A 27743-nucleotide genomic window follows, 5' to 3' on the forward strand; every position below is an offset into this window, starting at 1 on the left:
TAACAGAAAATAGAAGGGGCATTACTGATTCCTCATCCTATTGTCGATTTCAATCTGTTTATTTTTTACCTAAACCAAACTGCCTGATGCATTATTAATAAAAATTATTAATAAATACACACCAAAGATATAATTCCTTTCCCACCAGGAAAATGAATGTAAGGGTACACAGTGGCTCCTACAGAAAGGTGTTATGTCAGAGTTTCCAGATTCACTAAAGAAAAATTCTAAGAAATTATAAAACATTAGGTAATTCTTCCAAAAATAACACTTGAATGTGGTTTTTCATTTACAATACCAAAGTAATGTTGTTAAACCTCGACAGACTGAAGGTAGTGTACTTGACTGCCTATTTATATAAATCCACCTGAAAAACAGCTCACCTCCCAGGACCATACCAGCTTGACAGCACTTCCTCAGGCGACATGCTGGGCAGTTCTTCCTACGGATTTTATCGACTATGCAGTCATTTCTTCCAGCACATAAATAGTTGTGCTGCCCTGCAGGCAAGAGAAAAACAGGATGAATACTATGTTTTCTAACATGACAAAATTATTTCTGCGTATAAATGTTTTAAAAATAAATGAAGATTCAAAAAAGTGTTGAAAACCTTGAACCATTAAAGAACTCCTTCATTTTATGTGAACCTTTGACCAATCTTTAGTCTTTGAATATAATGTTTTATTTGGTCTGTTTAAGGGCAAAACTCCCCATCTATGAAGTTTCAAAATAATTAGCAGGCAGCATGAACTGCTTAAATTATTGTACTAACAATATTTCTTAAGTAAATCAAGCACGAGGACAAACCAACTGTTTCTTCAAAACTTATTTTTCTTTGAAGATATTGATCCTGTTTTCAAAGAACTTAAGTAGATTTTGCTTGGATTGATGCAGAGTTTCTGACAGCAAACAGAATGAAGAAGTTGGGGCAGTGCCAAAACACAGCCCTTTAAGCAAAGTAAATGACCTGTGATGGAGAAGCAGCTCTATACTAAACTTGCTGAAATATCAGCTGACCAGGGGCAGCCAACACAGCCAAAAGGGACAAATAGAAGGAGATTTTAGCTTTGTGGTTTAGGTTAGCTTAGTTGATTGTTTAATTCTGAATGACATTGTTAGAAAGAGCCTGTCATTAGTGTATTGAAATAGAGACCTTTTAATGAAATTAGCTTTCAGCAAAGCAAAAGATTAAATGGAATATTGTTGATATGGACCTCAAAATGTAACAACTCAGTACTAAAGCTTTTAAATTTTCACTGATTTCTACGTCTAGAAAAGAGTTAGTGCTGAACCATGTGAAACAACACATTTCTTTCCGTGCTAACATTTTTAAAGAAAAGTAATTTACTTCTTAACCATAACTTTAAAAACAACCTGCTTGGTTTTAGTGAAAGAATCACAAATTAATTTGCATAACAATTTCCTTTTTTTTTTTAGAGAACTACAGGTGAACAAAAACAGTTCCCTCATACACTGCCTGGCAACAAAAAAAGTCCTTAGTAATGTTTTAATCAGAAGAAATGCTCATTTACTTTGTCCCATTAATTCTAATCCTGGACTCCTCCTCACAAGAAACATTACCAAAAGCAGATGAATGAATAAAAATCTGTCTTGCTGTTGGCAGCAGACCAGTAAGCAAAACACTTATTTTGAACAATTCTTCCTTGGGATTACTTGAATTTTTTCCTTGTCTTTCTTTGCCTTTATAAGCTGCAAAAGGCATTCAGTCTTTTGATAAGCAAGAACAATTTTAAAACCCCATTGATTTAATGAAAATCCATGAGGGCTATCTCAGCTCTGTGGCATTCTAGTGCTTTAATGCACATCTAATTTACAAAAATGTTTAAATATAGTTCAAGTTTTATTTGTTCTTGTCTTCTTTCAGGGTTTTCTTCAGTTCCCTGAAAGGAGATTTCTTCTGGCTCTCTTTTTCTGGGAATCTGCTAAGTCTACACAAGATGGTCTGAATCCATTTAAACCCTGTCCTGGTTATTTTAAATCTAAGACTGGACAACATTTTTTATATTTACAAAACAAATCATAATTGAATCACAGTTATGAAAGCTACACTTCCATGTTCATATGTTCTGAAGTTTCAGATTAGACAGGATAAAATAGTCTCTCTTGCCCAGTGTATTCCAGGCCAGAAATTAAATCTGTTACTAGAATTTGGGCACAGTAAATTTGCTTAAAAGCCAAAACACTGCCAGCCCCATTCTCTCAGGGGTTTATGGCAACAAAAACTCAGACACTTCTTGATGCTTACTGTGAACAACTTCCTTGTTTTCAAGACTTTTAAGAAACCATAGTCATATCCTGCACTTGACTTACCCTCCATGCAAATTTTCCATTTCACTCCTCTCTACTCCACTTCTCCCTGACACCTTCTGTCCCAAAGTGCATTCCACTCATCTTGATTCAGCTGCAACTTATTTGGAAAACATCTAAGTTTCAGTTGTTTGGTATTTTTCAGTTTCCTCAGTAAAGGATTTTTTTAATTGCAGTGATCTGCATGGATTTAATCTCAATAGATAAATCTGAGTAAATGTTCCCATTTCAGATCACTTCTACCATTGTGCAAAGCTGGGTTCTGAGAAACTGTTATTTGCTTGACATTAATATTTTAGGGACAACAACCATCTGAAGGAGAGATTGTGTAAGAAATGAACACATGCCAGATATTTGCCTTATTTCAAAATTACAGAACAATATTTCGTTAGAGGAAGATGTTTGGAAGGTTTTCCCAGGATGATAAAATATGTATTTGAAAATGCATTTGCTACAGTTCAGCCTTCAGGATCATCTAGATTTGAACTAATTGTCTTCAATACTTGAGCACTGCAGTTATACCAAATGCATGTACTAATGAAATACCCAAAACCCCCATCAAGATAAAATCACCAGTTAGTTGATAGCTTGATATTCAGTATCTTTTCTATGACTACTGTCATTATAACCAGGAAAACAAAAAACCAAAACAAACAAGCAAACAAAATTCTCAGAAAAAAACAGGATAGTAGTATTTTAGTCACTAGAGCACAAGTTCGAAAGTAAAGGTTGCTATTAGCATCTCTTACAAAAATATGAACCTGGAAACTTTCTGGCAACTGCCCCATCTTCAGAAAGCTTCACCTCCTATGCATGCTTACTTTTCACTGTTTTTTTGAAAGTGCACATTGAGGTTCACTCTCAATGTATTGGCTTGTGGCCAGGTTGATGGAGAAAACACAGAGATATAAGCAGATTCTTGTAGGATAGTATTTCTGTTAAACTTCCATCAAAATCCACTACTGTTAGCAAAGCTGCAAGTTCTAATGTCAGCAGGCAAACAGTTTTAAGTCCTGTAATGACTACTGCTATACTTCTAAACTGCTGTACTGCTATACTTACAAAAACTGGAGTTTTTAATCCAAACAGTGCTGGAAGTAGCATGTACAGTATCATCACAAACTGTGCTATTAGCTTAGCTCACTGACATGCTGTCACTGATTGCAATCACTTACAATCATTCCAGTAAACTCATGAGTTGCAGAGACTTTGCAGATGTACAAAATATGGAAAACATGAGGTTTATCTGCACCTGGGGTATCAGATACAGCAATCAGTTACTTGGGTTAGTGCATGTGTGCTGAACTGCTGCCATCCTGCACAGAAGCAAAGCACTTGTTTGCAAGCACCCAGTTCCTACTCTCTGCAAAGAAGAGTACAGTCTCAACTCTTTTTTCTCTCCCCCACATGTCATTCTGCCTCCTTGTATCTCTATTAAACTGCCAATGCCTTTGTATAAAACCATCAAACCTCTGGAGGATTGTTCTTTGCAGAGCACATCATGGTGTTTTATTTAGTCTAGTTTTAGATTTCTGTTTAAAGTTTGCGGATACCTATTGCATCTCTTTGCAATAGGTATCTGCAATTTTTGCAAATATTGCTATATTTGCTATATTTGCTATTTGCAAATATTTGCAAATAATCTTATTGCCAAACATCTTCCAACATTGACTTTCTGCCTCCTGAAGGCAAGCCTCAAGGTTTTGCTCAATAATTTTATAACAGTATGTTTTATCTCTTATAAACTTTTTTAAGAGTACCAATTAAATCACTAGGTAAAACCCAAACCAAAAGCCATGATGGAATTGTGGAAGCTGACAATAAAATGGGTTTAAAATTTTAAAAATGGAAAATAAGTTCACCTCTACACCTAAACAAAACATGATGGTGCAGATGTAGCTTCTGAGTAAAAAATTGACTTCTGGTTGTCTAGGCTAGTTCATAGCCTGTGGAAAACCTGGCTTGTCAGAGTAAGTACAGGGTAATCCTTACTCTGAACATGCTCCGACAGGACCAGTTTTCCACAGCTAGGCAAACAGTCTGGCCTAGCTCGTCCTTGGTAAAATGGGAAGTAAAATTGTATCGAGTTTAGCCCAGATCTAAATACAACACTCTTCTATTTACACTGTTTCAAAGTTCAAAACAGTAAAAGTGGGTTGAATTTACTTCTTATTATGTGGGCATTTTTTTTAGTCTTGAAGAACTAGGAATCTATACTACATAGTCTCCATGTCCCTGTATCCCACCCCATGCTATTAGTCTCCAAAACTCCACACACTTCAGATAATTTTGCTGGGGTTTTTTTTATTTTTTTTTTTTTATTTAATACTGATTTTATTTCTGCGTGTTTTATCTAAAAATAGAAAAAGTCCCTGAAGTTAGACTTCTGACTCTAACTGTTTAGCCAAAACCCACATCCATCATGGACTTTACCATGCATACATTTTACCATGCAATCTTTTGATAAAGATTTACATTTCCCTCTTAGCCCATTGAAGTAAAATTCTCACTTCCACTTCTTAAGTAGGTATTGTGACTTCCACTCTGTAGCCTATATTGGTATAAAGAAAGACCTGCAACTGATGCCAGTCTCCTCCTCAGCAAAGATTTAAGGATTCAGTGGACCAAAGAGGACAAAGAGTGGAAAGCAAAGGAACTTGTGAATATGTTCCATCCTGGAATCTAACTGAAATAATGAAGAATTTCATAGTGAAAGCAATAAAAATGATAGTTTATAACATCCTTGACTGACTCTTTCCTCCTCTTGCATACTGATCTCAAAATCTTCCTGCCTTTTGTTGTGAATCCTGCAATACTATTCCCTTTTTCCTTCCAAAATCACTTCTCCAAGGAGCAATCTCCAAAGAGAGTATATTTTTTAAACAATAGCTACAAAACAGAACAATCAAATGTAGCTATCTTGTTTTCACTCACTTCTAGACAGAGTCAAAAGTTACAATCCTGTTTTTTAATCTTTTTTATATTTCCCTGTCTGTTACATCATTTCCAACAAGAAAATGAAAGAAAACAAAATTAAAACAAAATGAAACAAGATTAAGTCATAAATCATGGAAACTATAATGAACCACAAAATTAGGAATACTGTTTCATATTGATTTTCAGTTGGTTTGCCTATACTGTTTACCATTGCAAAGCCTTAAAATGTATAAATTTTAGAGTCTAAATATGGGAACTGATAACAGTAAAAACTTTCCACAGCTAGTACCCTTTCAGAAGGATATGGTAGCATCTACAAGTCACTATTTCCAGTTCTTTTTATGGCATTGTGTCACAATTGTTCCTCAGTCATAATTTTTTAGTAATTAACTATATCAGTGATACAAATATGTAAAAATTATGGAAGTGTCAGCATATTTGTCAATAGGGACTCTGTTTCTTAAAAATACAAAACATGGGATTTGAACACAAAACCCACTTTAAAAACACACCAACTATTTCAGAGGTATACACTCTAAAGTGTCAGTTGTTATCCTTTTGATCTCTGAGAGTTATATTCTTCTATCAAGATAAGACTATATTTGCATTTCAGCCATCCTGTCATTCTGATTTTAGTGGAATTTTCATAGCACATTGTCATGATAAGCTTTTTAATGTGCATTTTCATTATTTTCCTTGACATCTCTTACAACTGAACCAGTGGGACAGGGTCATCCATTATATGAGCAATAAAGTTGGAAAAATCCAGAAATACTAGTAGCAGAAAAAGGGCAATATGCAAAAAGATACTGCTGCCTCTTGATTAAAACACTTTAGATTAATTTGATCCTATTTGATTAATTAGATTCTAAAATGTAGATATTTATAAAAACACTACTAGTGGTACATCTTGAATACTGTGGACAAATACACTATTTAAGGCAATGGACACCATCAACCCCAAATCTACTTTTAGCAGAGAACACTTTTACTATAAATACTTACACTTTATATACTTACGTCACATAATTTATAAATATTCTAGTAGTTTAAAATCAGTATGATTTTTATATTAAGTAATTCAATGATACCTATAATACCTTATATATAATACTAAAGCAATATGAAATTAGTATTTTACATGCTTATAATATTTCTTTTATATACTACAGAACTACATTAGCTACCTTGGTGATGTGGGTGGGATTCATATCACCAAATGCAGTGTACATGGTCACCTGACACTACATTCAGTGCTGAGAAATAGTTAGAGCACTGCTATTTTCATCATAAGTACATATTAGAAATGTTAGTGAAGTTCTTCCTAATATTTCTTGTTTCTCTCTATTCACCATAAAATGACCTTCAGATAAGCTGTTCAGGTTGCTCACATTGTGCACATGCTTAGGTAGAACAGGGTATCAGCAAGACTGAGCAATCAGTTGCTGGTGCTTTTTAAAGCAGGCAGCTTTACAGTACCTCAAGTAGCTTCTAATCCACCTGAAAAGATGTTTAAGATAATATATGATACTGTTTCTAAAATACTACATATAAGTTAAACAAAAATTTTAGTAACTGACATTTCTGCAGCTGATTATGAACTAAACCATGTCTATTAGGAAAACAGTGGTAAAGTCACAGTCAGAGCAGTAGGAAGCCCAGCATTAGCACAAGAGCCAAAGCACTAGAACAAATGACATCTCAAGCTCACTTCACTGCTGTGCCTCATATAAATCAATTCATCAAACCGCTGTTTGTCAAACTGCTGGAAAATAAATTCTTTCAAAGTCAGAAGTATGATGAAGATATATCATTATGTATCAATGCAGATTTTCTTTTCATTCTCATAATGCAAATTCTTTGAACTCACAAAAGTGATTATTTTCCATCTGAATTCTAGGCTCCTCAATAAAGCAATTTTTTATATTAGAATTTGAAAGTACACTTAGCTTACTGTACTTTAACACAGTTTGGTCATGTGCAAAATAAAATTACTTCAATAACATCAAATCTGTTACATTGAGTGAAAAGCATTTTTATCTCGAAACTTGCCATGTGTATGCTTTGTGTGTTGGCATGTTTTCTACTTCATGAACACTTCATTACCATCAGGTTTACAGTACATGCTATATCAAATTCCAATCCCAAGATCTAGACTGGAAAGTTGGATTAAAAATTAGAAAACCCTTCAGAGTTAGGAGAAAAAGGAACCTTGAACAACTGCTTCATCGAGTTTACAGCTAAAAGGGTTTCTACAATATTATTTCTCTGTGTTTTCAAACTGCACATTCTACTAGTGATTGTCATTTTTTTCAATACTTGGCATACTGTACCATTTTAGATTCTTTAGCTATGGAAAAGCATAGACAAGCACTTTTCCTTATGCACAGTGTTGCACGAGGTACATAGTGAATCACACTGCCATCACAAAACTGCTTATCATAACTCTGGTAAGGTCAGATAAACCTTATCAGAAAGTTTCATTGAAGTCATGATCAACCTTCTTACTGTGTAGGCGTAGCTCATCATTGATTCCATGGAATCTCTCTATATACAGACAGTGAAAACCCTCATGGAAAATCTACTTTCTGCCAGTTTACTAAATCCGGGCCTCAGAGAGTAGAAAAGCTGACACTTAGTCAGCTAAATGTTATCTCCTACGCATGCTTGAGCTTATTGCCTGATGCCACTGATGCAACAGAGTTGCTACCCTGACCTTAAAGCACATACTAAAACTAGACAAAAGTAATACAATCATTTGGTCAAATTTGCAACACATTCCCAAGTATTTAAACAAGCCATGAGTCAGTTTCTGACTGATCTGCTGTAATATCAAGTATTCATGTTGGCATCAGACTGTGGGTTTGGGCAACTACTTTTCCTTAAATATCAGTAATATAAACAAAGTGCAAATATAAATACAGAACAAAAATAAGAAATGAGGCTTTATTATGGAAAAATAGCACTTGAATTTTTTTTCAGGATTCAGGCAAGTTAAAATTCTCATCAGTAAAACTACTGCAAAAGAGACACTTTCAACAAGAAGGCAATAATGCAGGCTACCAAGAAATCCTGTGTTAGCAACAGTGTCACTCCAGAGTCCCAAAAGTGAACACTGGGTTCCTGTTCAGGGACAGACATTTTGCCATGGTGTTCCACAAGCATTTTGATAATTGCTGCCCTGCATGGTCTTACATGAAGGAATCTTTATAAGACATCACGAATGACAGCTTGGCAATTTAGTCCTAAAAAAGTAAAAGTTCATTTCTTGATCTTCATTTTCCTCATGCCCTACGGGAAAGATTCTCCCCTATGTTTTGTTATCATGAATGAGATACATTGGTAGCACTTAAATAATGCCTGATCAACAGCAAACTACTTTGCAAATACAGTAATTCTACATATTTGAAAGCATTTTGTGTATTATTTCTGGATTTTTTTGTTTCTATCTCCAAAATGCTCATCACTCTCATCTCACTGACACGAACAGCACTACCCCATCAGCACAGTGAATCCAATGTTGTCTTTTCAAATTTCTTTACTGAATATAAATAGCAGTAACTTTCATTGTTTTCATTATGCTCAAAGGACATCTTTACAACATTTTTAAAAAGCCTTGTCATTTCTTTGTACATTAAGTGAATCTACAGACTACCAGTTACTTGTAAGGGTCCAACAGAAAACTTGTAAATGCAAATAAATGTTGCCTAGGAAAAAACAACCCAGTATCTTTCCTTTTCTCCACCTCACTTGCAGTACTTACTTTTTTGACAATTTGGTAAACCACAGGTTCCCAAAGAAACATTTTTGTTCAACCTACTTCAAGATGGTGCCAAGAGAAAAATATGTTTATTTTATTAACACAAACCTTTCCTTCATATATATATATATATATATAGATAGATAGATAGATAGATAGATAGATAGATAGATAGATAGATATAGCCACATATCAGGAACCAAGAACCCGAAAGACAAAGTATCTACAAAGGCATACATATTTTAAAATTCAGTGCCAAGAAACATTCTTAAGCAATCTTTGTCATCATCACACAACTCTGACCCTGTGTCAAGTAGTTACATTCAAATGTATGATTAAATCATAATTAGCACATACAGTTTTAAATAATTGTTCAGTCTGAGTATTTTAAATAATCTCTGGTTTTATTTCAAAAAGATTGGATATAAAAAAAATGGATTTTCTGGATAACACAGGAGTCCATTTTATTCAAATGGAAGCGTTCAACCAATAAAGTATTGTCCTCACACCTGGGAAGGTAAAATAAATGGTGTATGAATAGAACACTATCTGTGAAAAAAAATTACAAAGAATACATAGGCTGTTTGATTTCAAACAGCAAATGCATCTCAGATAACAGAAAAAATTAAAATAGAAGATAGACATTTTCCAACAAATGTAAAGTACAGAAAGTACTTTATCTATGCACAAAACCTCATGACACTAAAAAAAAACTCAAGATAGAGAAAATCCATGAAACAGAAAAAGCCAGCTACTTCTAATCATGTTTTGATTTCTCATAAAGATCAGTAATGTATGGAAATTACATGAAAAGCAGAGTTGTGACCAGGAATTTTTACTCAAAAAATATAACATCTTATTTGCATGAATTATTATTAAAACCCCCACATGTCTGTAGTAGGACTAAAAAGTTTATAAGGTAAATAATTCCTTTACACTCAGAGAAATGATGGGCAGGGGAGTCATGGGGAGAAATGGAGGCAGGGGAGAAATGATGGGAAGAAATACGTCTCAAATTTATATGATTGCCAGTGTGAATTTTAAACTCTATTTTTTATTGCATTTAAAATACAAATATTCTGTTTCTTCTTATAGAGGAGCAATTTCTCACTGTTATTTCTGATATGAAATTTTAAAAAAATGTATTTGAAGTCCATATAAAATCAAATATCCATCAATAAATGGGATTATTTTGGTGCTGATAATTATATAGCATACTGCAATGAAAATAAAAAGTCCATTAGCCTATCTCTAAAGAACTCCCTGCAGTCTTGCACTTTCTTGCAAAAACAGGTACAACTGTATTTGTTCTTTTTGCCAATGCCCACACTGCTCATTGCCTGACACTGCTTCCCACCAGATTTAACAACCTGCATCTTTTCTGATTACAGCCACGTTTCTGATATACATATTCTTGAACATTCTTTGAAAATCCTTATTAGAAAACCCAAACGCACTTCCTCAACAGACTCTCAGGTCTGTGGATTCATTTAAAAATTAAAATTATGAAGCTGCTACCTAAAACCTAAGACTTTTGTTTATGTAACTGCATTGACCTCTCATTTGTCTCCAAATAAGTCTAAATTTTTAACCTGGTAAGACTCTGCAAATATAGACTTTGAATAGTCTGTGAAAACAACTTTAAGATGTTCCTTGTAGCAAGTTAAATTCCTTCTTATCATTTTTCATTAAAATAATTCTGCTGAACAGCAATAGAATATGTTTTCAAGCAGGTTTGTCTACTACAAACAGAACTGGGTATTAATTTAAAAAGAGATGAAATCTAAAATTGACAGAATCAAATTCAAAGAAAATATTACAACATTATTATATAAGTAAAAAGCAAAACTAAAATTTATTTCAAAATACGGCACTCAGAAATTGCACTACACTTACTATTAAAACTTCAGCTCCCTGACTTTTTTTAAAAAAATTTGACTGTTTTAGCAAAACAGCAAAAAAAAATGTAAAGCCAAGCCAAGAGACCAACTAGAAGAGTCAGTGAAACTTACATGTATTCCTGCAAGTGACTTAAGAGCTTTAGCAGCCTAAGACAAATATTTCTAGTAGTATTCTCATGAAAGAGAAAATGTAGCACTGGCTCAAAAGTTTACTTAGACCATCAAGACCACTTTGCAAGTATTTAAAGTTAAAAGAGGAACATGAACATAGCTTAAAGTAGAAAGTAACAGCACAGTGAAACAAAAAATCTAATTATATTATCATGCTAAGCTTTTACTTTTCCAATATTCCCCTTTTAATTTGGAGAGAGATAAACTCTATAAAGTGGAAAACCTATGTACCACAACAAAAAAATACAGGATGCAGGGGTTTTTTTTATTTTAAGGAATCCTATCCAGTCAAACAATGGTTTTGTTAAATACATGAAACAGAAATTTGAATATCCTAGATCTGGCAGGATAAGATAAAAATCAAAACAGGAGACAAAGCCTAAAAAGTAGAAGGATTTGTTTTACTGCTTTATCTGTTGAACCATATAAAACAGTCTGCTCTTGTATTCATATTCAAAATCTCATTGGACAGGGTATATAATACAATCCAAAAATTATAAAAGAACACAGGTATTGCTACTGTTTCATTAAACTTGCAGCTTGACTTTGCAATTTAATGACTATTTTGAACAAGTCAAACACATTTATTATTATGACTTGAAATAGTTCAGTGAAATTTTAAATACTTCTGTAACTCCCAGGAAGCCAGAACTCTGCAACTTGAAAGCAAGAAAAATTTCATTACTTCAAAAAGAGAACGAAGTCAAAATAAATTTCTATCTGCCTACTATTATTTCACACCCACAGTATTTTCCTTTGAACACCATTTATACTACTGTTTAAAACAAGTTGTGTAATGCACAAAATTTTTATTTAACTCTGCCTACCTGGAAAGATTGACCGATAAACAGTAAATAATAAATAGCAAAAAAGTAAAGTAAAACAAATAATACTAGAAAAATCAATTAAGGAAGAACTTTGTCGATATCCACTGTAATATTTAAACAGAGTTGATAGAACAAAAAAAAAAATCACTACAGTGACAATATTTTTAGAAATGAACAATAAATAAACAGTATGGCCTAGTGTCTGGAAGATATATTTCAGACAATTAGGAACAATGGCATCATATAGTACCTTCCATTGCCCTTTTAAAGAAGACTTTACAACTTCCACAGGTAAGTACTCCATAGTGGCAGCCTGAAGCCTCATCACCGCAGATGAGACAGATCTTCTGGGGCAGTGACTCGAAACTGAACTGAGAACTTTGGCTGGTTTCCGTATCTGGCCTTGAGAAAAAAAAAAAAATTAAATAGAAATGAAAGATCTAGCTTTGCACAGTTAACTACTTACCCGTATTAATAAGTTTGATATTAAAAACTTCATTTTAAGATTTGTAATCAAGATACAGAAGGACACTAAGAAAATGAAGTATGATTGCCTTTCTCCTTAATGGTTTGTCTTTACTATAGTAATACAGGAAAGCACTGCCAAAAAAAAAAAATAAATAAAAAGGCATAAAGGTGTATTTTAAACCATTTAGCAAAAAAGATACCATCTAGACATTCAAAATGTTCATCTTCCTCAGATCAACAACTCTTGTGAGTGCAGTCATAGTGATGATATTTTTTCCTGTACAGAGACAGAATCGGATAGATGTCAATTGAATTTCAAAGGCCTCTTTCATATGGGAAATACGAAGTTTCATTTCAACTAGAAAAATCTTTAATAATCAGTTTTTCACCCCCATTCAGCTGCAGAGTTCTCAGCAGTAACTAAGTCTGACGAAGTTATCAAGAATACTTCCAATTTGTCTCCAAGAAAAAGCACTAATCTAGGTAACCACTGCATTTACTAAAAGAAAGGATTTCCACCGAAACTGTATCATTGCATGCAGCTTTTGTTGCGTCTATTTCTAGGTAACGCACATCTCGCCATGACAGTACTCCATTTCATTCTAGCAAAGCAATATACAAGTGTTTCAGTTTTCTTTTTCGTGTGAAATCAAGTGCTTTTTGTGCGGGGGTGTCTTTGTGGTTTGGGGTTTGTTTGTTCGTTTTTCCAAATCGGGAGCATTATTTTGGAAAATATTTAGGTATCGATGAATACGGTGTCGCTGAAAGTGAGGGCAAGCCAGCAAACCTGCCCGGCCTCCGGGGGCTCGGGCATGGGGTGGCCCTGAAGTCCCGCAGGGATAACAAACCAACATCCCTGGAGCGTCATCGCGCCCAAAGCCGCCAGGTGCCACCTGACGAGCGGGGACACCCGGGCAGCGCAGGGAATGCGAACTGGGCTACCTAAGAGCCCAAAAAAGGCCCTCGCCGAGAGAAACTTCCCCCATTGTTTCCTCAGCATCCCCTCAGCATCCCCGAGGCGCGCACCGTGCGGCACGCCCGCCCCTCCGGAGCTCTCCCGCCGCGCAGCGCGACCCCCGGCCCCGTCCCTGAGCGCCCCGCCGCCTTACCGCGCGTAGCCGAGGTAGGGCGGGCAGAGCTGGGGCAGGCCCTCCTTGAGCACGGCGGCCGGGAAGCCCATGGGCTGGTGCCCGTTCAGCGCCAGGGCCGGGTAGAGCCCCGGCGGCGCGGCCGAGGTGGAGGGCAGGCTGTCGGGCGGCGCGGCCGGCCCGTAGGCGCCGGCCAGCAGGCTGGGCTCCGCCTTGTACAGGACGCACTCCAGCGAGGGCTCCTGCCCGGCCCGCGGAGCCTGCGGGTAGTCGTGGCAGCCCGCCGCGGGGCTGGCCCTGCCGCCCGGGTAGCGGGCGCCGAGGCCGAGACCCTCCTCCTTGATCTTCATCACGGGCTGGATGTCGCCGTAGGCGAAGGGCCCGTCCTTGGCGTCGGGCGGCGGGAAGCCGTAGGCCGGCAGGTACGGGGCCGGGGGCGAGCAGCGCGGCGCCGCGCCGCCCTCGTACTCCGCCCCGTCCAGCAGCTGCCGGGTGCGGGAGGCCAGGAAGGCCGAGTTGAGCGGCAGCAGCGGCACGTGCAGGTATTCCTGCCCCGGATCCCCCGCCCGGGACCCGCCGGGCAGCGCCCCGACACCGGGGGCATCGCCCTTGGGCGCCGCGGAGGGACCCTCCGCGCCGGGCCCCGGCCCCGCCGGCCGCGGCTTAGCGGCGGGGAGCAGGGCGTCGCCGGGCGGCCAGAGCGCGGCGGGCCGCGGCGGGGGCTGCGAGGGGCCCGGCGCCGCCGGGGCGGCTTCGGCAGCCTTCTGCGAGGGGCTGCTGCTCATCGCGCCGTCGGGCGCCTCCTCCGCCTCGAAGAAGGACCAGGGCGCCGCGGCCACGGTGGAGCTGGCATGAGCCGCGGGCGCCAGGAAGGTGTCCAGGACGGTGTCCAGGGAGTCCTTGACCGAGAGGGAGCCGCTCACTGGTTGGTAGGAGAGAGTTTCCCGGCCGTCCTCCTGCCCCAGATGCGGCTGCTGCGGCTCTTCCTCCTCCTCCTCCTCCCCTTCCTCCTCCTCCTCCTCTTCGTCCTCCTCCTCGTCGCTGCTCTTGGGGTAAAGCAGCCCGTCCAGGGAGATGTCGATGGACTCCTCTTCCTCGCGGAAGGGATCTCGGCCGGGCTGACCCTGCAGCAGGACCGCCCCGTCTGTGGTAGGCGGAGGCGCCCTGGGCTCCTTGGCTTTCACCTCGGTCATGCTGGCCCGGGGCAGCGACGGACGCCGGCGGGTCTCCGGCAGCGACGAGTGCGGGCGGCCGGACAGCGGCGGCGTGTGAGCAGCCGGGCTGCTCTTTACATCCTGGACGTGCCGGCGGTGGTGCGGGTCCTGCTAATATGATGCTGCTCTCGGAGCGACGGCTCTACCCCGGGCCCCGCCGCCGGGACGGGGGTGACTCGGAGCCGGGGGCGGTGCAGCCTGGAGGGGGAAACGATGGGAGCGTGTGCGGGAGGCGTGCAGGAAAGCAGGGTGCCTGCCAGGCTCCGGCGGCGGCGGACAGGCTGACTCCGTGCTCCTCTCGTTCCCCGACTGCTTCCCACCGCCCTGGCGGGCTGGCCGCCGGCTCCACGCCCCCTCGCCCGTCCCTCTCTCCCCGCCCCTCCTCGCCTCCAGCCCCGTTCCTTACCGAGGGTCTGCGCTGCCCCTGCGAACCGCTGCTCCTCCAGCGGCACCTCCGTCGGCTCCTCCTCCGCTCCGCCTGTCCCCCTCCCGTCCCTCACCGTGCCCCCATCCCTTTCCCATCGCATCCGGCGCCCTGTGCCTTAGGTCAGCGTTTTTTGGCTTCTCCTGATCATCTCCCTTTATTTTCATCCCTTTCCCCCCACCTCTTGTGCCGGTGCTCCGTTCTCTCTCTTCACCATCCGAAGGAGTGCAGCTCTGCGCTGAGCAGAGGGCACAAGCCTCTGGTTAGGTCGCTGCTTTGGAGAGCAGAGAGAAAGACAAGCTTTACTTATTTGCGCTGACGGCTCCCTTTTGTCTGTTTTTCACTGTCCCCTTCAGACGTTCAATGTAGTTTTTCGTGATTAAGCTCTATTCCAAAACTCCTCCTGATACCAGATCCATTTTCCAGTAGCAATGAAAGGCATTGTGAAACTCTTTACGTGACAGTCAAAGCATCCTTTACACCAAGAAGTACATCATCTTTTCTGCAAAAGATTTGGAAAGTGGGGCATTCGTTGTTTCTAAATTTTAATTGCTTTGTCAGGAAAATGAGAGGGCATTTTAAAAGGACTGGCTGGGCAGCCTACATGTAGCAGATTGCAATTCAGCCCAGGTTAGTTCTGACCAAGAAGCTGTCACCAGCTAATTGCTGGCATTTTGTGTAAAATGGCTTTGTGGCAGAACCCAGCTCAACAAGACAGCTACTAATGTGGGGGGAAAGAAAAAAAAAAAAAAAAAAAAAAAAAAAAAAAAAAAAAAAAAAAAAAAAAAAAAAGCAAACAACGCAACCTTTAGTATACCTTTCATTGTATAGAAATCTCAGGAAAGAAACTTGAATTAAAAGATACAGAGAATAAATTGCTGTAGGAGTAGTTCTCCTGACTTTAAGTAGAATCAAGTGTGCTGTTGAATGCCTGGTTGTGCCTGCAGGCATAACATGCTTTTCTGAAAGAAAGCAGCTTTCTTTCAAAAAAAAAAAGAAACAATTGCGATCACCACGAAATAGTTGCTTTTGTTGCTTTGCTTTCCAAACATCTTCAGACTGAAGAGGACAGCTTCTCAGGCAGAGAAACATAACTCTTGGAGATTATTTCAGTTTTATGAAATCATATAAAGCAAATTTATAGAACCAGTGGCTTCACATAAACCTTTTTCTGTGTGGTGTGTACTTTCTGTGTTATTCTTGTCAAAATACTACTGGCTTATACGTTGCTTTGGGACTCTACTTTTTTATTCCTCTAGGAATTTTGTATTCAAAGAATTTTGGCAATGTGATGCCAATAACTGTTTGCCCAGCAAGTACCAGGAGCTGAAGATCTTTTCACAGAACCTATCAGCGGAACCAATGTTAAAGAATTATTTAAGAGGCGCCATCCAGTTCTGTAATGATATGACATTAAAATAATTCGAAGTGCTTCAATGAATAATAAGTTTCTGTTTTGCATGCTACAAAATTTCTCCCAAACCTGCCTTTTCTCAGAGGAGAGAGAAGTTCATCTCCAGTACTGTTCATCTCCATGCTCATTTTGGTTTTCCCTTGATGTTGCATGTTTGGTCAGCTGGCTGTCATGTCTTTTTATTGCCACTCCCTTGCTTTCTCATTTCCACTTCCCCATACACACACAGCATTCATGGCCTACATTTTTATAAAAATGTGCTCCAAAAACATGTTTCCTTACAATGACTTCCCCCCTTCCTACTGCTTCTGGGCTAAGAGAAGTCAAGAGCCACAGATGGCATGAATAGAGGTTCCTGAAAGGAAAGCAGCTGGAGCAGTTTCCACTCACTGCTGCTCATGACTTGTCTGCTTTATTTCTACACTAACAAGACCATGAGACTATAAACACCTACACATTTACCAGAAATATAAATGTTTACTACTTACATTATTTTTCTAAATGTTAGCAGTTAAATATTGCCCAGGTTTTCAGCTGTGCTTCCTAATTTCGCTTTTATGACCTGACAAATGTACTCAAATCTTTAATGGTAACAGTAATTGTGCTGAGTTGTGGTTGTTTAAGGAAAATATTTGGGGTTCTTTATCTTTGAGAAATTCATTGCACCTAAGTGAGTGGACTTTAATTTATATATTGGCTTTCACATTACCAAATATATAACATTTTGGTTAATGTTCACTTCTATGGACTTTCACTGGAGACTTTTGCTATTTTCTTTACATTACTCTGTCCATAATCCTCATTCCCCATCCCTGGAAGTCTTCAAAGTCAATAGTATGGCTTTGAGCAGCATGATCTAGTGAAAGGTTTCCCTGCCCCTGAGAGGGGGTTTGGAATTAGGTGATCTTTAAGGTCCCTCCCAGTCCAAGGTGTTCTGTGATTCATTTGTTTCTTTTGCTTGTAGATTTTCTCACATCATTAAGAAGCTTTCCCTAATATTGCTATGGCACCACAAGTTTTTCAATAAGAACATTTCAAAGTATGCCTATCAACATTTTTGCACTCTACTGTTGTAATTTCTTAATTTTGATTTATTCACTATGTTGTTATGTCAATCAATGTTGAAGAAAAACAGGTTTTGTATGGTTTATCTACAGCTAGTTTTTATTTGCAAGCCATTTAAATTGAAATTGATGTTTTCAATTCAACCTAAAAAAGACCTTTTTTTAAAAATATGCAGTTATATTTTACTGAATAAAAATTTTTCAAAGAGGAAACAGTATGAAAGTACTTATGAACAGGCCTATTTTGAACCCAAAAGTAAAACATTGGAGAGTTTGATTGATAGTCTTGCGTTTTTTTAAATTCTATCAGAATGTGAAAATATATCTGAGAGCTCAAATAAGTTGTGTTTATTTTCTTGCTCTGTTCAAGAACTGTAGATGAGTAAAAGCTGCACTGAGCAAAATTTCTCATCTGTCTTGCTTTTCAGCACAATTCTTGTATAAAATGTCAACAAGAATAGCAATAGAATTGAACTGAGAACGCCTACTGTAATACTCTAGATTTACTTAATTTTTAAGTTGTTCCTGAGCATTTGTTTGACCATTCAGCCATTCAACTGTACACTTCTAAGCAGTAAAAAATTTTGATAGACTCTTTGAAATATTTCTAATGGTTTTGACTTAAATAAAAAGACAATGTTGTGTGAGAAACAAGACAAGTACACAGCCTGCTCAAACAGTACAAATATCAAAATCACAGACGTTTTCTGTGATGACTTTTTCTTAAAAAAATCTTGAAGTATGGGCTGAAGGTCAAAAAGATCTAAGTTCTTTTTCTCACACTAAAGTGTTCCATCTGTACATCTGTGTGTCAAGATTGCTCCATATAAACAGGTAGTGAGCTAGTGTTTAAATCCAGAAAAGAACAGATTGATTACACTGAATTAGTGTCTTAGTCCATACAGACCTTTCTTACAACACTGTTCTGCACAGCCTGTTGGAAAACAGAACTTGAAAGTTAAAAATACTGATTTCCTTTTTTTCAGTTAATCAGTGGCTCACAGTTTTGTACTATTATTATATTGTTTAGGATATAACACAGCAAAAAATGTGATTCACTTCTTATAAACAGAGGGGAGGAAAGACTGCTTCAGTTTATGAGCTCATGGTCAAAACTAAAAAACAGCTTGCATAAGGAGAGACTTAGAGGCTTTTGTTTCTATCACAGAAGTAATGTTTTCATTTTTTAAAAAATAGACATCTGTAACTGCATGAAAAGCCCCACATTTCAGCATGTAGTGTAGACAATAAAAACATAGTACTGTCATGCAAGTAACAGCACATTCTTGTTCTGTTAAGGTTTCTGGAGACATGTCTTTCCATGGTTTCATCCCTATTCTGTAAAAATTTAGACCTCCCCTGTTGCAGGCTGAATTTCACTGACATTCTGGTACCAGCAAACATTAAATGTATACTTCTGAGAGATCATGATTTTGGAGTAGCAGCTAAGTCATGGAAGCACTCAGCATCAGGAATATGATTTGATGGTAACTGTTCCCATCTGAACCTGGTGATTAGGCTTCTACAGTCAGGTAAGAGTCACAGATGTCTGTAGGGACCATTTTCTGGAGCTCTTCAGACACTTTGTGTCTTATTAAAGACATAAAGGACTCCTTTGATCTGAAGCACTCAAAGAGCCATGATTTTTTGGCAATGCAGTGTCGATGCCTACATGAAGAGGTATGAATAGAGTCTAAATCCTTAAAATGCAGTATCAATGTGCTCTACTGCATTGTTTAAAATCATAGTTTCAGAAACTGCACTGTAAGCATACTTTCATTTTCTCTAAGCAAGGGCATGCCACACTGTAATTAATCTCTTTGGTCTTTTATCAGGTGTTTTGTTAGCTTAAGCTAAACCATCAGATTTATTAAAAGCTATCAAAACTATTGGTTTACTAAATGCAAGAGTGTATTGAAACTTATTGTCAGCGCAAAAGGGATTGGCAAACAGTGAGGTATGTGGCAAAGAAGGTAAGCAATAGAGCTGCAAAAGGAGGTGAGGGAAAGGAAGCTAATCACAGTGGATGTTACATAATTTTTTGCTCTCAGGTGCTAAACTTCTCACAGGGATAATAGCAATATGGGAGGTGCAGTGGGCTGTGAGACACTTTTATCTTTATAAATTATCTAAAGGGAGGAAACAGATGGGTATTGAGTTACAGTCACTAAAATGGTAGCTGTTTCTGCTACAGAAGTTGTATATTTTATTTATTGTTCTATATTGCTTATGTTTTGGTTAATGTTCACTGAAATGCAAAATATATACACTTGTAGCTGAGCAAACAAGCAGGAGCATGAGGAGTAAAAAAAAAAAAGAGAAAATAGGCTTTCTGCTTTTCTGCCCCACAGAGAATGTCAGTGCTTGTTGGATGACATCCTCGAAAATTTTCTCAAATACTTTTGTCAATGAATGTATCACCTTGAGGTATCAAAGGGCACATGTTGTGTATGCTTCCCTCAAGGCCTAGCTGGGGGACTTTTACCCAAACCCACCATCTTCCTCAAAGTAATTTTCTTCCAGTCCAGCCTCAGGAAAGAGGAAATAAAAGGTTGCTTCATATGAAATAAAATATTCTATTACCTGCATATATGAAATACATATTTTATATAAATATGTTAAGTGGCTTTGTAAAAATGATTGAACCCATTGCTGCTGGGTGGACTGAGATGACATTATACTAGTCCCAGCAGTATAAAACTCGTGATGTCTCAGCAAGTCTTGTTTGCTGGCTGGAGAGAAGGAAGTTGCAGGCAGTGATATTTAACAGCTGTTAACATCTCTGAAACTCAAAAAGAAGTAGTCAGTAGATATTCAGAATATTGAAATTAATTAATAATGATTGAATTGTGTGTCCTAAGTAATCATAGAAAAGAAGGTAACAAGGGGATAGGGCCTTAGGAAATACATAAGTATGTTTGGTGATCCAAGTTATGTGAAAATGTTTTTTTAACATAGAGATAAAAGGGGGTTGAACATAACTACGGCACTTTCTTAAGAGTTCAAAAGCTGAACGAAATAGACACAATCTTGAAGTTGAGTCACGCTGTAAGTGGAAGAAGAAATCATTTTCTTTTGCTTTTGTGCAGCCTTTGCTGCCAGCTTTAACTTCATAAGAGATATCATTCCTATGTAAATTCAAGGTATCTCAGCAAGGATTAATTTTCCATCAACCTATTATATTCCCAAGCTTTTCTTTCTGTTTCTATTTACAGTCTAATTGTTCACCAGCAACTTGGTTGTCCCATGAAATTTCAAAACTTACTCTTAAGCCTTGAAATATTCACAACTTGCTCTGAATTATAAGTTTTTTATAACCACTTGTTAAAGGCAAGGTGTGGCAACATAGAATTTTTCCATAATTTGCAGAGAACAAAGGCAAATGCAGGGTCCTGCACCTGGAGAAGACCAACCCCAGGCACCAGCACAGGCTGGGGCTGACCTGCTGGAAAGCAGCTCTGCAGAGAAGGACCTGGGGGTCCTGGTGGACAACAAGCTGTCCATGGCCCAGCAGTGCCCTTGTGGCCAAGAAGGTCAGAGGGATCCTGGGGTGAATCAGGAAGAGCAGAGCCAGCAGGTCAGGGGAGGAGATCCTGCCCCTCTTCTCAGCCCTGGTGAGGCACATCTGCAGTGCTGTGTCCAGCTCTGGGCTCCTCAGCACATGGAGCAACTGGAGCAGGTGTAGTGGACAGTGAAAAAGATGATGAGGACTCTGGAGCTTCTCCCTTACCAGGACAGGCTGAGGGAGCTGGGCCCGTTCAGAGTAAAGAAAAGACCCTTGAGAAGGGACCTCATCAATGTATACAAGTACCTGGAGGGAGGCTGCCAAGAGGATGGATCAGGCTCTCCTCAGAGGTACCAAGCAGTAGGACAAGAGGCAACAGGCAGAAACTGATGTTCCACCTGAATAAGGGGAAGAACTTCTGTACTCTGCAGGGGACTGAGCCGTAGAAGAGTTTGACCAGAGAGGTTGTAGAGTCTCCCTCACTGGAAATAATCAAAAATCACCAAAACACAATCCTGTGTCCTGTGCTCTAGGATGGCCCTGCTTGAGCAAGGAGGTTGGAGCAGATGACCCACTTGTGGTCCCTTCCAACTTGACTAATTCTGTTATTCTGTGAAAAACGTAACTGTGTGGTGAAGAATAGATACAATGTATGAGGATTATCTGTGAAGGTGTCCCTGTGTTTGGCAATTCTGGATAGAAATGCTAAAATGCAAAGGAAGGTGCCCGGTGATGTTAAAATTAAGCAAAAACTGAGGCAGAAGTCCTTCACCTTTTGAATGATTCAGTTCTATACAGAAGCTGTATAACAGTAAAATCTACTCAAAGTATTGCCAAAGTTTTGTGAATCAGCCAGGTATTAAAAAACTGGAATATTAGACTCTGAATTTTGCATCAGATACTTGAATGCTAACAATCAGCACAGCTAAATTAGATCCACTAGCTTAAAAACTGCCAAGGGACCAATATGCTTTAATTCTCCCAGTTCAAAAGTTCTCTTAAAGTGTGTTACTGGAGGTTAATAAATACCAGGTCATTGTTTCCTAGGAAGCCTAAAGGACTGTCACAATTTTTGGATCTAGAGACTTGTCTAAATAGCAAACTGCTGTCAAAGTGTCAGACAAAACCAGTACTTCACATCTGACTGACTGAAAAGGGATAACTTGGTCCAAGTTTTTTGGAAAGGAAGCATGACTGACTCGAGAGCAGAAAAGTATGGTCAATAACCCCACACCTTGAGATTTGTCATGCAAACATTGTACTTAAGTCTCCTTAGATTTTATTTTATTACTCTTAAAAAAAAAAAAGACCAAAACAAACCAAAACAAAAACGAACAAACAAACAAACAAACAAAAACCCCCAACAGCTAGATTTAAGTCACAAGCCTTCTAGACACTGATTTACATGTGGAACATTGAACAGCAGAAAGTGAAGGGAAGATGTACCCCTGCAAGATCATGATTACTCCATTTCTTGAATGAATCAGAGAAAATTAAATTTCATCACTGACATTTAACATTACTACATGCCATTTTTAAATTAAATCAATAGTGACACTTGTCTGGAATATGAAAAATAAGGTGCCAGCCTTATTAACCACTTTAATTAAACGGGATCTTCTATAAGGTGTGAAGGCTGTGTAAACTAAACTGGAATAAATCCTGGGCTGATTTGCCACAGAGTAAAACCTTCAAGTTACACAACCTATTTTCATGTTCACCCAAAATGATAATTAGCAGATGAGTCCCTTAACTTGACATGGAAAGATGTAAGAGACATGGTTCCCTGTGCTTTATGCTAACTCCAAAGAAGCAAATTTATTCATGTCAGTAAAGGGCACAGATTTTCTTGTGTTGGTTTTGACAAGCTCTGGCTAAAATATTCCTTTGTCAGATACTCTTGTTAGCTCTGTTATTACTGGTAATTGCTGGTGCTGTGTTCATTCCTAGAGGTGTCTGCTACTGATCAGAGGCCCCAGTTCTATGTTAAGTATTTAACAGAAAGAAAGGTGTCCTTAAAACCTCTCAAAGAAAATTATATGAAGTTAAAGTCATCTAAACAAAAGACAAATGTTAAGATCATAGTGCAGTTTGTTCTAGAAATAGAGATACATGTCAGGGAGAGGTTCATTCAATACAACCTTAGAGGAAGACCGAGGTCTGCTACAGCTGTTAATCACTCTCCTCTAAAATTAATCTCAAAATAAAGTGCCTTAGAAATTCTGGCCATACCACATCTTACAAGGATATTGTAGGGTGTGATTTTCTCTTGACTTCTGCTATCCTTAGGCTAAGAAATGATGGCTACATTTTCACTTTGGAGGGCCAGTGCACACATAGGGAAATCTAAAACCAAAAAATTGCATACTGTGCTGCTAACTGTGGGGCTCTTTGCCATGACATTAAAAAAAAAAAAAAATACTATCACTGCTGATGGAAAAGTAGATCAGTGAGGTAGGAACAAGGTTACCAGAGTGGTGGCAGCTGGTGGTGGGGGGGGGCAGATGAATATGGTGATACATGGGAAGGAGAAGACCTAGCAGTAACACCAATGCCATGGTTACATTTTGGGTACTTGTGGGAGTTTCTGCTGCACAGACAGAAGCCTGACTGGCTTTGTTTTATCATAATCTGTTCATCCTATTCTTTTGCATGACTTATTCCCAACAAATCTCATGTTAAACCAGAATCTCTAGACTTCTGCAATATTTCCAACAAGTAGAGTGCCAAAATCTGCTAATGTTAGCCTAAAAATGCGAACAGAGATATTAGACAAAAATACGGTCTGAAATAGCATGTAAGTTCCATTTTTATTGGAATACAATTAATAAATGAATAGCACACTTGTTTTGAGCTACTGGAAGTCACCAGCAAAAAAAGTGGAGGAAAATAAATAATTTAAATATAAAAAGTGTTTTCCATTTTATAGAGTTCTATAAATTAAATATTATACAAACACTTCTATTATAAATGTTTATATACAATTTAATATAAATTATATTAATGTATGAAAGTCTCTCAAATTATTAGTATGTATTTAAGGAATATCCTTAGTATCCTGACCTTGCCCGATGATGTCCAAACTGTATCATTCCTCTCAGTGCTAAGAGAAAATTTTCCTCTTTGGCCCAAAGACAGGATATATGAGTGATACACATGAAATAGGTTTGTTAAAATCTACCAGCAAAACAGTAACCACTTAAAGTTAAAACTATAACTCAACCTTTTCTTAGTTGACTTCATATGTATTCTTTTATTTGTACATTGATTAAATCAGTAAATGGCATCTTTTCCTTTGTTTGTTTTTTTTTTTTTTTTTACCTCTAAAATGTTCATGTTTTATTGCATGAACATTCTGCCATGAGTTGTATTTATTCAATCTCTTTAGTGTGATTCCTTTCTCAGTTCAATCCTCTTTCTCCAGTCTTTCAAAACACAGTGCTTAGTCCTGATTTTTAAGTGATGTAAAATGATGGACAGTGTATTTGGGTGAAGTTCCTCTATCACAAGAGATGGAAAATAAAAAAACATGATGAGAGACTGATGCATTTGATATGACAGCTATCAGAAATTATCTGTTTTCTAGAAAATGGATGTTGCAATTTCCAAAATACTTTATTTTTTCATGTGCCTTGTTGTATTCATCCTTTTACAAAGAAATAGAGAAAATGGGTATGACAAAAACCACCATGTCTGATCCTAAAGGAAATCTGAATTGGAGCTACAGCTCTGTGTTTTAGGCATCATTATGAAATAAAAGCAAAAGCAGTTTTTGCGTAAGCAAATCATAAATGCAAGTTCAATCTTAAACTAGAAAATGATCCTGACATATTTAGATGCTTCTTTTTGGCTGATATATTCATCATGCTGTCTCTGTTACTAATGCAGAGCTCCTCTCCTCAGAAAAGGTTTCTGTTCCTGGTATAAGCCTCAGCCAGTAAATGTTCCAAAGCATTAGCTGTTGTTCTGAAAGAATATGAAGAATTTTCCATTTCACCAGGACATTAAAAAGGTTTCCAATAGAACAGAATGCAATTACCCAAATAAGAACCAGGTCAACAGTACTAGAACTGCTGCCCTGACCCATACAAAAGCAGCAGTTATCTTTTTAAAATGATGATTGATATTAAAGATGTGACATAGTGACTCAATAGACAGCACTAGAACTGCTGCCCTGACCCACACAGAATCGGCAGTTGTTGTCTTTTTTAAATGATGACTGATATTAAAGATGTGACATAGTGACTAAATAGATATCTACACTGGGCAGGAGGGACCTGAACAGGAGTACGAAAATTGAACTTTCAGGAAAAATTAAAAATACTATTTAAGTCTGACTGTTGATTTTTATACATTTATCACTCTGAGGCCTTCTACAACCAAGAAGGCAAGAACTATGAGGACAAGGACCAAGTGCTCAAGATGAAATTTAGCCTATCATACCAATAAGGAAATGCAACAAAGGAAGCAGACTAAGTTTTTCCTTGTTATACTTCCAATCTAGTGATGGCTCAGTGTAGACCATGGTCAGACTTTTGAACTTACAATATTTTGTGGCAACTGTGAAGTGACAATAGCTTTTTCTTAGACTGACCATGTCATTTAAAAAATAAGAAATTAATCTCACCAGAAACTGAACTTTCTTGTCAAAGACAGTCATCTCAGAGTTAATCTGAAAAAAAATCACCCAATCCTTGGTTGAAGGCTATATATGCCTTTTGATTTTAAGTGTTTCATATTATAAAGCCTTGGTTACAGCTCACCCATTAAGAGAGGTGGGAAAGCAGCCTGCTGCTTATGGAAACATAACTCATAGACAAGTGATGATGTGACAGGGATCACAATACATGTTGAAAAAAATAGATGTACTGGAATGGAATTTTTTTTCTTCCTCTTTGAATTATTGTATGAGTGGATTATTCTAATCCTAAAAAATCCTATATGTTTTATTTCTCAGAAGGAAAAAAAAATAAAGTGGGGGGGGGAAAAAGCCTTGGTAGCAGGTCTGAAATTTTTAATAGAACATATTGAGTGTTGAGAGTGTAGACTGAGATCGTGGAAACCACTACTCAAATTACAGAACCAGGAATATTCAATAAAAAGCATTGATTTGTTGAAGTAATAAGTAGAAATGTACTCTCTCTGTCTGTCCTGAGCAAACTGGAAAACTTTCTAAATATCTTTGATCTCTTCATGTAAAAAGACCCATCACAACTTTTGTGCAGTTCAACTTATCTGGACAGGGATAAATATTTGTTAAAAAAAAAAACCCAGGAAGATGCTTTGATTAACCAAAACCAACCCCAAGGCTACACAAAACAAAAGAAAAAAAATGTGACTGCCGTCATCTTCATGGAATATACTGGAGCAAGGAAAGCCAACATCACTTTGGGCTGCATGAGAGTGCAGCCAGTGGGTACAGGAAATCACCCTTCCACTTCCCTTGTATCTCCACTCATGAGCTACATCTGGAATCCAGTTCCCAGTTCTGGCCTCCCCAGTACAAGTAAGGCATGGGTGTGCTGGAATGAGACTCATAGAGACCATCAGTGGTCAGGGAGTCAGAGCACTGGACTTACAAGAAAACATTGAGCAAGTCATGGTTGTTCAGCATGAAAAAGAGAATCCAAGGGGCAAATATTATTGCTGTCTACAATTACCTGATCAGAGGATATCAAGGAGTTACACTCGTCTTGGAAGTGCATAGCAATGTTCTATTACTGTTTTTCTTTTTAAAAGTTTCACTGACAATTATGAGACATCCACTAAAAAGGTATCTTAAATATTAGATTGAAATATTCAATCAAGAAATAGATGTTTGGGCAATGAACTGAATATTACTGCTAAATAATAAGAGTCTTTCATAAATAAGTTCTCAGGCTTTTTGAATGATTACTGCCTTTTAAATTTGATCTGTATAAGTTGCTCATATTTCCTTTTTAATGCTAGTATCAGAGAGCTCTATGTGGCTTAATAGGCAGTTTAGTTCTCCTTTCCCTTCTCTTGCCAAAGGAAATAGTTGGATTTTTTTCCCTCATTTGTTCCTTCTTGGTAGTGATGACCTGCTTTTGCTGTTGCACACTTTGCTCAGTCAAGTTCTGCATTGGAGACCTGAGCTTCCTTTAGCTTTCAACAGCCATGACAGAAGTCACTGAGAATAAACTATTGTATTCACAGACTGACATGCAGAAGGTCGGTAGACATATTACAGAACTGGATGTGTTTTCTTGTTTATAAAATCTTAAGTTATCTGTAAGGACTTAACTGCTGACAGTAAAGAAACAATAAGGGAAGTATTAAGTTTTATGCAAACTGCTTCACCTCTGTTGCGTCCATAAAACAGCCCAGCTGTCTGGGCCTCAGTTCCCATGTTGCCAAGAAGACCTCTCGCTAGAAATTTGGTCAAAATACAACCCTAAAGTAATGTGTCAAATTCTTCAATTTTCCAAAATGTGTGATATCAGCACATCAGTCTTCAAAATTACCCACTCACATGTATATCTTGTGCACAGTAAGATCTTCCAAAGGCTAGAGATTAAATGTCTTTGCAATCTGCTGTTGCTCTTATTCTGTTAGCCTTGAAAAATAACCTGGTTAGAGCTGTAGACAAAAGTCATAAAACAAATGAATTATGCTCACAGT

General features: G+C 38.3%; 2 protein-coding genes across 2 annotated transcripts in view; both read right to left on the reverse strand.

Moving 5' to 3' along the window:
- PGR (progesterone receptor) overlaps positions 1-14673 on the reverse strand; it is a 31842-nt gene extending 17169 nt beyond the window's left edge. Inside the window, exons 1-3 of the mRNA XM_066312954.1 lie at positions 13502-14673; positions 12175-12326; positions 384-500 (exon numbers count right to left, since the gene is read on the reverse strand). Of these exons, the coding sequence (XP_066169051.1) occupies positions 384-500; positions 12175-12326; positions 13502-14673 (1441 nt within the window). The remainder of the gene's footprint in view (positions 1-383; positions 501-12174; positions 12327-13501) is intronic.
- Positions 1-27743, reverse strand: part of ANGPTL5 (angiopoietin like 5) — a 510199-nt gene that overhangs the window by 248052 nt on the left and 234404 nt on the right. The window lies entirely within an intron of this gene.

This window comes from Sylvia atricapilla, chromosome 2, assembly GCF_009819655.1.
Source record: "Sylvia atricapilla isolate bSylAtr1 chromosome 2, bSylAtr1.pri, whole genome shotgun sequence".
In the NCBI taxonomy this organism is placed as follows: domain Eukaryota; kingdom Metazoa; phylum Chordata; class Aves; order Passeriformes; family Sylviidae; genus Sylvia; species Sylvia atricapilla.